The sequence below is a fragment of the Aegilops tauschii genome, chromosome 1 (assembly GCF_002575655.3).
Source record: "Aegilops tauschii subsp. strangulata cultivar AL8/78 chromosome 1, Aet v6.0, whole genome shotgun sequence".
In the NCBI taxonomy this organism is placed as follows: Eukaryota; Viridiplantae; Streptophyta; class Magnoliopsida; order Poales; family Poaceae; genus Aegilops; species Aegilops tauschii.
The window spans coordinates 14,475,340-14,489,176 of NC_053035.3; the positions used below are offsets into that span (position 1 = coordinate 14,475,340).

General features: G+C 44.6%; 2 protein-coding genes across 5 annotated transcripts; both read left to right on the top strand.

The window, feature by feature from the left end:
* The first annotated feature begins 2,718 nt into the window (after nt 1-2,718).
* Nucleotides 2,719-7,883, top strand: LOC109764672 (protein DETOXIFICATION 40). Of its 3 annotated transcripts, none has more exons than XM_020323467.4 (8): nt 2,719-3,305; nt 4,336-4,967; nt 5,066-5,122; nt 5,340-5,578; nt 5,657-5,775; nt 5,864-5,950; nt 6,321-6,438; nt 7,582-7,883. In XM_020323467.4, exons 1-7 carry the CDS (start codon nt 2,970-2,972, stop codon nt 6,387-6,389), a joined length of 1,539 nt encoding a protein of 512 aa, XP_020179056.1. In that variant the 5' UTR covers nt 2,719-2,969; the 3' UTR covers nt 6,390-6,438; nt 7,582-7,883. The 3 variants fall into 3 exon arrangements, with proteins under 3 accessions (XP_020179056.1, XP_040259639.1, XP_020179055.1); XM_040403705.2 differs by lacking the exon at nt 7,582-7,883 and adding an exon at nt 6,912-7,564; XM_020323466.3 differs by having other exon boundaries at nt 2,720-3,305; nt 7,585-7,883.
* Nucleotides 7,884-11,167: 3,284 nt separating this feature from the next.
* LOC109764668 (uncharacterized) lies at nt 11,168-13,031 on the top strand. Of its 2 annotated transcripts, XM_020323461.3 has the most exons (3): nt 11,665-11,729; nt 11,830-12,369; nt 12,464-13,031. In XM_020323461.3, the coding sequence occupies exons 2-3, from the start codon at nt 12,110-12,112 to the stop codon at nt 12,600-12,602; spliced, it is 399 nt and encodes a 132-aa protein (XP_020179050.1). In that variant the 5' UTR covers nt 11,665-11,729; nt 11,830-12,109; the 3' UTR covers nt 12,603-13,031. The 2 variants fall into 2 exon arrangements, with proteins under 2 accessions (XP_073362778.1, XP_020179050.1); XM_073506677.1 differs by having other exon boundaries at nt 11,168-12,369.
* Nucleotides 13,032-13,837: the final 806 nt, after the last annotated feature.

Sequence of the window (13,837 nt, forward strand, 5' to 3'; positions counted from 1 at the left end):
ATAAGAGCACATATTAGACATCTCTGTCGGAAACAATTAATCCGTATGTTAAGCGTGCGCATAAGGACATGCATAACGAATGTTAAGCGTTGCATGTCAACATTGATATTCTTAAAAACATCTTTATAGACACCATTTCTGGAAATCACCATTAAGCCATTGGTTTACATAAAGCTCACATGAGTACTTTAGTCTACATCATCGGTATGGTTTGGTTATTGTGCACTCGCCGAAATAGAGAGGATGATTATATGCCTGTGCTAACCTTTACCATATACATCCCCTATGGTGCCAATAATAGATTTTTTAGAGCATCAAACTATCCTATGTAGCCAATTTAAATGGGTAGAAAACATATATAATAAGCATTTTGAAAATACACCATATAAAGGAAAGTTTTAATTATGCGTACATCCTAAAAAAATTAGAAATAATTAACTTGTATGATAATAGCATATTTGAAATTTACATATTTTATTTTCGTATATAACATCTTTAATTTCAAGTTACGGTTTGAAAGATATGAATATTTCAAGAAGTACTTGAATCTGTCAAAAAAGGTTAAAAGAGACAGTAGATAGGCCGAAATTGCACATGGTGCAGGCCATCTACTAAGCGTCCCTCGGGCGATGCATCTACACTAACGAAAATTGAGAGAGAAAAAAGAGAAACGGGTGAGTAGCTAGGCTCAAACTTGGGTCTCCAGTCTGAGAGCTCTAGCCACTCAGGCATCCTTGTGCATGTGATAATAAAGAGCGTAACTGTATACGAACCAAAGGCGGCGGTTGATGTAGTAAACCGAACCGTTCTTCACCTATAAGTGGCGCTGGGTACAATATGTGACAATTTTGAAGGCAATTTTATGACGTATACCACCAGAAGCAATCACCACTTTATCTATACCTACTTTTTTTACTAAATAAATTACTGATAAAGCAAGGTGCGTTTCTTCGATTTTTTTCATCCGTTCACCGCCGAAAAGATTTTTCTTTTATTTAAGGTGTTACTAATTTTTTTTGCGTCCGTCTGTTCAAAAAGAATAATGGTTTGTCCAGAATTTCGTATCTGGGCCACTCGAGCTCTGGCCCAGTGAAACCAGCCCACTTAATTTACTGCCCATGTAGTGGGGCAAACACTATTTGCCGCTCTGTGCGCTATTTTGTTGGGGCTTCGCCCAGGGCGCCCAAGACTGGGTCGGCTTATTTTCTTTTTTTTTCTTTACTTATTATTTTTCTTTTTATTTCATGTTTATTTTTTATTTTTTCCCATTGATTATGATTTTTTTCTTTTTTGAAAATACAAAAAAAATAGAATTTCAATTTTGGTTAAATTTCCAAAAACTTTTCAGAAATTTAAAACAAATACTTTTTGAAATTATTTTTTTGGAATTTTATTTTTCTCGCTCCAAAAGTTGTTCAAAGTTTTTTTCCCCAAATTTTCTTGACCTTTTCAAAAAACAGTTACATTTTAGAAAATGTTCAAAATTCAGAAAAAAATATTATACTACTAAAATGTTCACAAATTGAAAATAATGTTCCGAGCTGAAGACCCATTTTCTAAAATTGTTCTGAATGTTGAAAACATGTCCCTATTTTTAAAAAAAATCACCAATTCAAAAAAATTAGTGATTTTATAAAAGGTTCATGTTTTCCAAAAAAGTTTGTAAGTTTCAAAAAATGTTCCCATTTCATAGTATCTACCCCATTGCAACGTACGGGCATATGTGCTAGTCATATTACAATAGATTATGATAGGATAGCCATGCACACGCGTGCGGTGTGGCCGCTCGCTCCTCCCGTGCCTTGCCGATTTCCATGATGGATGGATCCGGCGTCCAGCCAGCCTGCAGCGACAACCATCCACATATTATAACCCGGCAGAAAGCAGGCCCCACAGCGCCCACAGTTGCCCATGAAGCACGTACGCATGCGTGCATGCACGGTGCACTTGCTCGTGTTCCATGCCCACAGGCCACGTACGTACGTACAGTCGTCCATGCAACAGTGCTGCATTACTGCTAGCTACTCACGCATTAACTGATCGGATCTGTAAGGGCGACCAGCCAGAACGTAAAATAATACTCCTACATTAATTAAATGTGGTAAAAGATGACAACGGTTTGGTTAATTAATTGAAAAAGAAACGTAGGAATTTCTGTTAAACGGAGGTGAAACATGTTACAAACCTGGAACTCAGACAAAATTGGCGTGCGTGCACTGGAGCAGATATTTTTGTGAACAATTTTTTTATTGCTCAGTAATAAGGAGTTACAATCACGTCGTACAATGTCAAGTACTTCCTCGGTCCCGATCCAAGCTATACCGCAGTTTGAACTTGTGCCCTCCTGAAGTTGGCCATAAAATGACTAGCTAGATTTTGACTATGTCGAATGTGAGTAATACAAGAACCATGTTTCTCTAGATTATCCTTTATCTCCTTGACTAGAAAAGCATATTTAAACCTATTTGTTTCACTAATCTGCATCATTCTTACGAAATAAACTAAGATTAAAAAGATTGATGTTACTACTGACCTTAGTGTACCTTTAATTACACGAGAGCGTACGTTCACATGCACCATGCATATGACGTTGCATGTGTCGGCCGTGCTCGACAGAAACGTGATGTGTTAGTTTCTTTATATCTTTTCTTGAGGGTGAGGTGTTACAGTTTCTAGTCGCAGGGCTTAGCTGGTGGCTCCGGACCCTGGCACGTCCCAGGCCCGTGGGATGGCGCGCGCATAAACTGGATCGTGGCGATCCTTTTTGGTTTCTGTGATGCTGCGGTTGTGGAGTAGGAGAGAAGACAGAGAAGACGCGCGAATTACGAGTTGGCGCCGGGTGATTGCGTTTCCCCATCCCCGTGTCTTCCTCTACCTCGTGCTCGCGTTGCGTTCATAAGAGAGCGAGAGAGTGGATCACTGCCGGAAACCAACGCTCTCCATCCCCGCAGTTGCTCACAGCCGGCGCCATGGACGCCGCGGAGAGCAACGACACCACCAAGCTGCAGACCCCGCTGCTGCTGCCGACACCGCCGCCGCCGATGGCCGGCAGTGACGGCGGGGAGCGGCGGCTGGAGAGCATCCTGGGCGACGGGTCGGCTCCGTGGGCGAGGAGGATGTGCGCGGCGACGGCGGTGGAGCTGCCGATGCTGGCGAGGCTGGCGGCGCCGGCCGTGCTGGTGTACATGATCAACTACCTCATGTCCATGTCGACCCAGATCTTCGCCGGCCACCTCGGCACGCTCGAGCTCGCCGCCGCCTCCCTCGGCAACACCGGCGTCCAGATGTTTGCCTACGGCCTCATGGTAAGTGCCACTACGTCTCTCAGTTAACCACGCTCAAACAGTTGATCGCCACTCTAATGTCGGTGCTCAGTACTGCTATTAGTCAGTGAGTCCGAGTGTTACTTCATGATCGGGAAAAAAAGAAAGTCCACCAGCAGAATCCACGTGCTGCCGACGAAACCGATCTTGTCTCGCGATCCGGCTCTGGGTTTCGGGGAGCCACGTACGTGTCAATCCATGTGCAGATTTTATTGTGTTCACCTACTAACTACTCCTATAATAATATGGATTCTATATTTGTAGCGTGTCGACGTTGCGTTACATCTGTCCATTTCTTCTTTGACGCGTGTGAATCTATACTTGTAGCAAGTCGTACGCGTGTGAATCTATATGGATTTTATATTTGGATCAAAAATATTCTATTGTATCACTCACTCTTTTTGTTGGAAATTCTTTCATCACTCACTCTTGTCATTCACTCCATTTATTGGTAATTCTTTCTGGTTGGCCCTATGTTGGTTTTGCACAGCTTGTGTATATTAGTTATTGCAACTATAGCGACTTATCCGCAACTCGAAATGATTTGCTGCTTTCAGATCCTATATACTTAAATAGATGATCCCCACCACTTCTATTTATCTTAACATGCATACATGTCACCTCATCACACATACCACCTTATCAACTTTACTGCTTTTATTTCTCTCAAGCATGCATGCATGGAAAACTAATTGTGTCAACATGCACGCATCACGTAAAGCCCAATATATATGTCAACATGCATAAGAAATATTACTTATAATAATCAAATACAATAAATCATATTTATTTTCAATATTTCGTGTCATATTCAAATTCAAGAGAAAAAAATTCACGTGTTCTCGCTGCAACATGTGGGGTATCATCTAGTTTTACTAGAGCAGCCACACTAGGCATCGTTTTGCTTTCTTTTAGGACATCCTTCTACTAGTTCTAATCATATAAATAATAGATAAAAAGATAAATATATAGATGGGTTACATGGAATTGATGAACTAGGCAACAAATGCAGCTTGGCATGGGGAGCGCGGTGGAGACATTGTGCGGGCAGGCATACGGCGCGAGCAAATTTGACATGTTGGGCATCTACATGCAACGCTCCACAGTCTTGCTCATGGCGACCGGCATCCCGCTCGCCGCCCTCTACGCCTTCTCCCGGCCCATCCTTATCCTGCTCGGCGAGTCACCGGAGATCGCCCGCGCCGCGGGCATCTTCGTGTACGGCCTCATCCCGCAGATCTTCGCCTATGCGGTCAACTTCCCCATCCAGAAGTTCATGCAGGCGCAAAGCATCATGGCCCCGAGTGCCTACATCTCCGCCGTGACGCTCGTCGCCCACGTCGTCCTTAGCTACCTCGCCGTCTACAAGTTTGGTCTGGGGATCTTGGGTGCCTCCCTCATTCTTAGCGCCAGCTGGTGGATCATCGTCATCGCGCAGTTCATCTACGTTGTCACCAGCAGCCGGTGCCAGCTCACGTGGACTGGGTTCTCCGTGAGGGCCTTCTCTGGCCTGCCCCAGTTTTTTCGGTTGTCCATTGCCTCCGCCGTCATGCTCTGTCTCGAGGCTTGGTACTTCCAGATACTCGTGCTCATTGCTGGCCTCCTCAAGAACCCTGAATTGTCGCTTGCATCGCTCTCCATCTGGTAATCACTTTCTTTAATGAAAACTTTTAACTACCAGATATGATTATGGGTATGTATATGTCTCAGCTTATAAATCTCATGTGCTTGTGTGTTTGCAGCATGACCATTTCAGGGTGGGCAATCATGATTTCTTTTGGATTCAACGCAGCAGCCAGGTAAAGTTACTAAGGTCTCTTTCTTTTAATTAGGTAAAAAGTTACTAAGGTTTCTTTTCATCAAAGGGAATTTCACTCAATCGTTATATCGAGCTAATAGAACCGCACTGCATGAATACCCGGCCTCAACATAACGTGATGCATGCAGCCAATTTGGCAGGAAAATTAACAACTTGGAGAAATATAATGTTTCAATGTGTGTTTATAACATGTACAGCGTGAGGGTCAGCAATGAGCTTGGAGCTGGAAACCCCAAGTCAGCAGCATTCTCAGTGGTGGTAGGGACGATGGTGTCCTTCACCTTGTCACTGATAATCTCGGTGGTCATCCTGCTCTGTCGTGACTATATCAGTTACATCTATGCTGACGGGGAGGACGTGGCAGCGGAGGTGTCCAAGCTGACGCCGCTGCTGGCACTAACCGTCATCCTCAACGGCATCCAACCCGTACTATCAGGTAAACATAAAACAATTTATAATTGGCTCGTTAATTGTGCGCTGCCATTGTGACACTGACATGGATGTTCATAATTAGGGATGGCCGTGGGATGCGGTTGGCAAGCGTTCGTCGCCTACGTTAACGTGGGATGCTACTATGTCGTCGGCGTCCCCTTGGGTTGCCTCCTTGGCTTCTACTTCGACCTCGGCGCGGCGGTAAGGCCTCAATCCGTGCAAGGCTCTTTATAACTTTACACCGCCTGCATGCATACCTTTTTTGATGAGTGGATGACACAAAATGTAGGGCATATGGTGTGGTATGATTGGAGGTACTTTCATGCAGACCGTCATCCTAGTGTGGGTTACCATCAGGACAAATTGGGACAGCGAGGTACGTACGTACGTTTGGGATTTACCTCGATTGTAATGAATCACTAGCTAGGTTTTAGTTATGGTACGTAACCATCTATACATAAGAAGTAAAAATAACCATGAGTTCATGATACAATGACAGAACAATAATATTAGGCTCAACAGGGCACACAGTAGTTAAAGATCATGATATACACAATTTTTTAACACAAACTAAAGAAGTACTGATAAATAAGTCATATATTACACAGTTAAACAACCAAATAACACCAGTGCACACTAATAAATTATATGTTTTATTATTTCTCAAGGGAAATTGGATTATAATCTAGTACTATAGATATAGTTCCCTACTTTAAGAGCTATCTTCTGTTCTGATTGCATTGCAGGTGGCCGAAGCAATGAAAAGATTACACAAGTGGGAAGACAAGAAACCTCTATTAGCTGTGGAGGAATGAAAGAAGGATTTAAATAAGAATTCCAGAGCTTCATAAGCTGGATTGGAAGGTATGTAATCCAAGATCATTTCGAGAAACGTCTTAGTAGTTCGTTGTCCAAACACATATCCGATGGTGGGCGTTTGGTCTTGTTTAATTCAGTGTTGAGTAGTGTCCCCATCTTTGTGATGTCCCTTTTCACATCCCGAAAGGGGTTCCAAAGTGGATAACTTTTTATTGGTCTCGCTTCTTTTGGCAGTTCGGCATAAATGAATATATCATTTAGCACGATGGGTGATTTGTCCCTAAGGACCATGGCAACCTCGGGATTCAAGAATCAGAAGTAGAGAATAAGTGACTATTGACTAAGTGTTTTTTTTTAAGTTGTTAATGAAGGTTGAGTTTGGTATAGTTGCTCTTGCGAAAAAATCTTTGGGTCAAAACCCAATTATATCGGTTAAGTTCCACCCAACGGACATACGTTTTGGAAGGGTCTACTGAGAGTTAAGCATGCATTATTTCAATTTGGTATGTTTGTTGTAGGGAATGAAGAATCAGTGAGATTTTTCAGAGGACAAATGGATTGGGGATGTGCTCCTTGTAGCTAGGGGATAATTAATACGTATTGTTCATTATAAGGATGCCACTGTAATTGTTGTTCTTGGAGTGGAAAACCCACTAGTTGACATTTTGTTGGGCTCTCCGTTTTAGCAGCATTTAGCGGAGTGCAATGATATCGTCCACAAGGCTGTGAAGATGCAACTAACTTAGGAGCATGAGTCATTTAAGTGGGACCTTCATACAATTGGGGTTATTCCTGTATACTCCATGTACTTTGCTTTAATGGATATACGGGTCAAGATTAAATCTAAGTGATTATGGTGCCTTAAATTACATCTAAGCATTAAGGTGTTCCTTAAGAACAACTTGTTTAAACGGGAAACACAAAGTAGCTTATGTTATGTATATGAAACTATCATCCAACGTCTTTTTTACTGTGGTTTGGCACGTATTGTATCATGCGTTGTTTTTACTTGGCTTCTAATATCACCTCACCTTGTATCATTTCACATATTTTTTGGCCTTGACAGCGGGAGGTAGATAAATCATTGAGACAACTTATTTTTTGTGTGGCAATAGCGATTATTTAGTCTATTTGGCTTTGGATAAATGGCATTATGTTTGACAAAAAGAAACTTTAATATTTGTGTAGCAGTTGGTTGCGGCATGGACGTTGCTACAAAATATGAGAGCCAGTGGAGCTTGGCGCCAAGAAACTTGAGTGGATTATTATGGAGTTTATAACCCTATTTGGATGGCGTGCAGGCTTCTTAGTATTTATAATAGTCTTGGTTGGCATGTTACATCCTTCTTTCCATGGATTATCCTGTGTTTTTGGTTTTCTCTCTTTCTGGCGAAGTCATTGTATAGCAACTTTATAATAAGTAATTCTATATGCATCTTTGATGCAGATCTCGTGGGTAATAAAAGAATTCGTCAGTTAAAAATAGGAAATATCAGAGATTTAAATTCTCGGTACATACTTTTCCCTATGTGGGTTATTTGGTTTGTGTAGGATAAAAATTCCGTAGGAAATTTTCCTACGGATTCCTTTGCACTACATTTCAAATGATGTTTTCCATACACTTAAACATCTTGCAAAGAATCATTTGCTTTTCGAGTAAGTAGCAAAAAAAACTACCACATTTGGGATAGGACTATAGAAAACTACCATTTTCTTTAATTTCTAATAAAACTGCCACTATTTTGATTGGTTGTTCCAAAAAACACTAGATGCTGAACGGTTAACTTTTAACCATGTTTATGACATGGCTGGCCAACCTGTCAACTTTGACTATTTGTTGACTATTTGTTTGACCATTTGTTGACTGTTTGTTTGACCGTTACTTACATGTAGGAAACACATGTAAGCTCTCTTTTCCTCCTATATATTATCTTTCTTCTCTCCCTCTCCTTCCTTGAAATCTCTCTCTCCCGAGACATGGCCGGACACTCTCACGAGCGTCGCCGCTGCCGAGCCTACATCAAGCCACCACAGCCATGCCCATCGCCACCTCGCCTGGACTCAGCTGCCCCCTCCCGCACTCCCACCAGTCCGCCCCCTCCCCCACTCCCGCGCTAGCCCAGGTTAGCTCCGACGCGCGACAGCACATTCCTCTCCTGGACCATGGCAATATGGGCGACGCCGGCGAGACAGTCACCATCGTACCGCTTCTGCCTGAACCTTGGTATTGTGTCCTCGGTATCTTGGCTTCCGGAGCAGAGCAATAGTCACAAGGAGTAGCGGTAAGCAGCAACGACAAGAAGCGCAGCTGCGACAAGTAGCAACAGCGGGAAGGAGCAGCACCAGCGGCAAGCAGCAGGAAGGAGCAGCAACAACAACAAGCAGCGGGAAGGAGCTGATCGGGCATGGCGTCACCCGTCGTGGCTACGGCGACCCTCGAGCTCCGCTGCACTGCGTGCCGCAGCTCCGTAACGGGGATATGCGGCAATCCCTTGGAGCTCGGCCGCGTCGCGTGCAGTGGCTTTGACGACGAGCTCGCCGGCAGGGACCCGATTGCTTTTTAAGAAAGTTACACGGAACCTTTTATTTTTTTAGAGTTACAAGGAAATGATTGTATTTTGTAAAAAGTTACAGGGAAATGATTGGTTTTTATATTTTTGGAAGGCAACGACATGTGGGCTTCACCTATCATTACGGTCAGCCTAACGGTCAAAGCTGACAAGTGGACCCAGTGTATCATAAACGTGATTAAAATTAACTAATATAGTCATTTGCGCAACATGGTAGTTTTTCAAAATAGCCAACCAAAATAGTGGTAGTTTTTTAAGAAATTAAAAATATGGTAGTCTTCTGTAACCCTAGCCCTAAAGGTGGTCGATTTTTGTTATTTACTCTTTACTTTTCGTGTGGTGCGGTTAACCAACCTTTATTATTAGTTCAGTCCTGTAGGATTCTTGTGGGCATGCCACTCTAATTCCATATTTTTTCTATTACTGTAATTTTTAATTGTGAACGTAGGGGGACTTCGAAACCTATGGTTGAACCGTCCAAACGGTCAGCAATGGGTGTAAAAGGCAATATTCATTATGCATTTTACTCTTGAAATTTCACACTATATACTACTCCCTCCGTTCCATAATGTAAGACGTCTCTTAACACGAGTGTAGTGTAGTGTCAAAAAACGTATTATACTATGTGACGGAGAGAGAGTACTTGCCATGATTCGATCTTGAAGGAAGTTGGTGTAAAATTTGCATCATGAGCTCTCACGATTGCAAAGGTGAACCCTGGTCAGTGCCCCTCTACTTCCTCTACCGCTGCCTACCTCCCACCGTCCCACCCACGTCACTCCTACCTCCCCTCCTCGGATTCTCCTTCAAACACAAGAGTCATCTTCCCATATGTAGCTAGATTTGAAAGTCCCCACCAAGATTTTGGTTACGGGGTGGTAAATTTGGTTACCAATGGGTAACTGCGTATGTATGTACCCCATGGTAAACATGTACTGAGCAAAAAATGTCGATTTTGTGTTAAATTTTCTGAGTTTAAACGGAAAATGCACAGTTGAATATAGTAGAAGCACTCGGAGACCTGATAACAAGTGATGGTGTAGTGGTATATTTGGGCCTTCCATATTAGTAGGTCAATAGGTCCTGGTTCGAGTCCCTCAACAACAGGGTGTAGAGGACTAGCACTGCTTCACAGCAATTTACTGAATAAGAGAAGTTCAATTCCAATTTATATCTAGATTAAGACATTTGAATTCAATTTATTTTTTGAAAAAGTTGAGCGGTATTTTCTGGTCTGGTAACCACGGTAACCGCCTTTCTCGTGTCCCATTGGTAGAAAAATTGTATTTGGTGGCCAAAACCTTGGGTACCACATGGGAATAAATGAAACATTGTTTCTTGTTCAAAATAGCATCAATAGTAATTCATTTTATTCTATCAGATCTAGATTACGACAAATAATGAACAAAGTGATCCGGAAAGTAGATGGTTTTGGACGTATCACCCATCTATGATATCAAGGGACTTGTTTTGATAGCCGGGAAAAAAAACACAGATGAGTTTTATAGCGTCATATATGATGTGCATTGTATCGCAAATGACAAGGAAGAACTTCCCTAAAGAAAAAGCCTTATGAATAAACCGGTTGCGAAACTTCGTCCTGGCAAGATCAGCAAGGCTGCGGCAGTAAAACCTAATCCAACAGAGGTGATCTACGCATGTAGATGATACACAGCCTCGTCGTGTGCAGGGGCTGGTCACCCAAACCCGCACCTGCACCCCGGTGTAGATTTCTTTCCACGCACACCATGACGCCGGGTAAATGGCACCCGTGGGTGAAATACACGCACCGCTTCCGTGGATCTCGACGCGGAGTGGACCGAGCGGGAGAAATTTTGTGGGAGTCCCGAATGCGGTTGGGCGAGGGAGAGAATGAGTGGACTGTGGGTTGTGCGGCTAAGGTTTTGTGACTTTCATTCACGACACTCATGCCCCTCATGGCATATACATATATAGCTTGCTATAGGAGGTTTTATCAATGTTTTCGATTTTCTCAAAATAAAAAAGGCCAACCAAAGGTTTGAAAATCCACCCATATGCATGATTGGTGAGGGGAAGAGTGTGGGGAGATGACGACATGATGGCAAATGAAATGTCATCATCCGGATGAAATGCTCCGGCAGCTAGCTATACCAGTCCAACTGCGTACTGATAAACTATCCTGCCATTCTTCTATATATATGTAGCTCATGGAAACATCGCCTGATTAATTGTTCTGTCCCACGACCAAGGTGCATCTTTTCTCCCCTCGATCGTCTACTACACGTCCGAGCCGCCACCATGCATGCATGCTTTCTCAAACTCAGAATCTTGCATGTCTTTCCGTTTGGTTCTTGATTCTGAAGCGCTTGCTGCATGATTCCGATTCAGCTTTTTTTTTTCTAGCTTTTTTGCGGGGATTCTGATTCAGGTTTCATTTGGTAAAACTTTTAATTCTCTGGAAATGTAGTGTCGTATGTACTACTCTGTGTTTTGATTTTCGGTTTGAGATTTTACTCGCCCCAAGCCGAGATGGCTATTTAAAAAAATGTAGGCCGACATTTGACTGAAATTTGACCAAAATTTGACACACGCTCGTACATGTACGAGCGTGTATGACACAATGTACTGAATTCTTTCTTTTGGCTATTTTAAAAAATGTAGGCCGACATTTGACTGAAATTTGACCAAAATTTGACAATTTTGACAATTTTCAGCCTAAAGATATATTTCGCCACAGACCGAGATGGCCGAAATCCATTTTTTGGGCGGAAATTCAAAACACAGGTACTACTATGTGGTTGAGCAGCTTGAGCTGCACGCAGCTGATTATTTGTTTGCCAGAATCTGTGCATGCATGGCATTGACAGGTTCATTTTTTGCCCAGCTGAACCTTGCATTTTTCTCTGTGTGAGAGTCCACTGTCTGCCCTGCCGACTACCGGGCAGAAACCCGGGCCCGCCTTATCTGAGCTCAGTGGAGCGGAGTGGCTATCCCGGCATGCACGTCGCCATCTTATCTTCCGGGGAAGGAAGAAGCTTTCAGCTTTGTGCGGCCGCAGATCGACGCCGCGCGCGCGCAGTTCAATCCATATCACTCCGCTAGCGCTACGTACGCCTCGCTTCACTTCACCAGCAGATCCAGCCGACAACCCACGCAAACAAACAATGGCCGCTCCCTTCCCCGCCGTCGCCGCCGTCAGCAGCAGCGCGCCCTCGTCCGGGCTCCTGCCGCCGCGGCGCGCGGCACCGTGCAGCGCCGTCCCGCTGCCGTCGATGAGGAGCGCGGCGCCGGGGGTCAGGATGGCGACGGTGGCCCGCGCGGTGGGCGACGTGGCCGCGGAGGGCAACACGTTCCTCATCGCCGGCGCCGTGGCCGTCGCGCTCGTCGGCACCGCCTTCCCCATCTTCTTCTCCCGCAAGGACACGTACGTGGCCGAGTGTTGAAGGCTCGATTGATTGCCATCTGCTTGTGTGCATACAATTGGTCAGTGGATGACGGTGTTGCGTGCATGCGTGCAGGTGCCCCGAGTGCGACGGCGCCGGTTTCGTGCGCAAGTCCGGCTCGACGCTGCGGGCGAACGCGGCCAGGAAGGACCAGGCGCAGATCGTCTGCGCCAACTGCAACGGCCTCGGCAAGCTCGGCCAGATCGACAAGTAGAGCCTCCCCTAATCGACGTCTCTTCTCCATTTCACGCCTCCTGCTGCGTATATATGTACATCGATCGGCCGTCCCGTCGATCGATCGTTTCTTCGTCTTCCTCCTCTCCTCCTCCCCTGTTCTTGCAGTTTCGTGGGACGCGGGAATCCTACAGGAACTGATCCATATAGAGAAGATCGAGGTCCTGTAGAATTCCCGGGTCCCGAACTGCACATCCTTCACTGTGATTTTTCTTCTTTCTTAGTTTCTTTTACCGCGCTGCGCCGGATGTGTGAGGTCTCGTGTTAATAACTGTGTGCCTGTGTATAGATGTATGCTTTGCGTGGACAGTGGAGGTATATGTACGTGCGTGTATGACAAAATGTACTGACGTCGAACGGGATTGCAAAATCTCAGTCAATGTTATATTCGTGAGATTTTACATGTAAATCCATGCAAAATTTTCTTTTTTCTATTTTTATATGATATTATGTTTTTCTGGAGGGATTTATATGTTATTATGTCACTTGACTGAGACTTGGTTAATTCTCAGTCGACTGAGATCTGGCCACACCATATGTGGAACCTGCTGCACGGCAGGAACTCCACGCTGCAGCGCTGCTGCGTGGTGTCGTCATCCCCGAATCGGGGCGAGGAAAGATGAGACTGTAGTGGAGGCAGAGAGAGCAGCAACGTGACCCCCTTAGGGACCTCTTTATCAGAGAGGCGTCCATCGCCGCCGACGGGTCTGTTATGGTTTCTATCGCAGCACTGCCCCTTCGAATCTTCCTTGCACATCGGCGGCCATCTCACGGCACACAAAGATTCACCCTCGGTCACAAGAATAGAGGGATCGGGAGAGGTGGGGTGTGGGGACGAGTGGAAACGACAACTGCAAGAGTACCAGCAGCGAGATTCTCAAGAGGACCCGCATCACCGCGCTCCCTTCTCTAGTATTACCTCCGCTCGGAAATAAGTGATGTTGTTAAAAACATCGAACGGAGTACATTGTATCGATTCATTGTGTCTCTAGCTTTAGCAGCTTAGTGGGCTTTCTTCGGCTGACAGGCCCAATTAACTAGAGTGCTCAAAATTTCCACCAGAGAGCTGCCCTATAGGACAGGTGCCCTATTTAACGAAAAATGTGAATAGCACAACATCGAACGGCCAAAATCACTAAATGCATGGGCAGGGAAGTTGTTCGGTTCAAAAGCTCCGACCGCGTGCGTTGGTGCGTGCGAGCGCGTGTGTGTGCA

Bases quoted from the DNA above. Each gene is read 5' to 3' on its own strand.
- LOC109764672 (XM_020323467.4), top strand. From the start codon at position 2,970: ATGGACGCCGCGGAGAGCAACGACACCACCAAGCTGCAGACCCCGCTG. The intron at 4,968-5,065 runs GTAATCACTTTC...GTGTGTTTGCAG, and splicing joins CTTGCATCGCTCTCCATCTG to CATGACCATTTCAGGGTGGG. The intron at 5,123-5,339 runs GTAAAGTTACTA...TAACATGTACAG, and splicing joins GGATTCAACGCAGCAGCCAG to CGTGAGGGTCAGCAATGAGC.
- LOC109764668 (XM_073506677.1), top strand. From the start codon at position 12,110: ATGGCCGCTCCCTTCCCCGCCGTCGCCGCCGTCAGCAGCAGCGCGCCC. The intron at 12,370-12,463 runs GTACGTGGCCGA...GCATGCGTGCAG, and splicing joins TTCTTCTCCCGCAAGGACAC to GTGCCCCGAGTGCGACGGCG.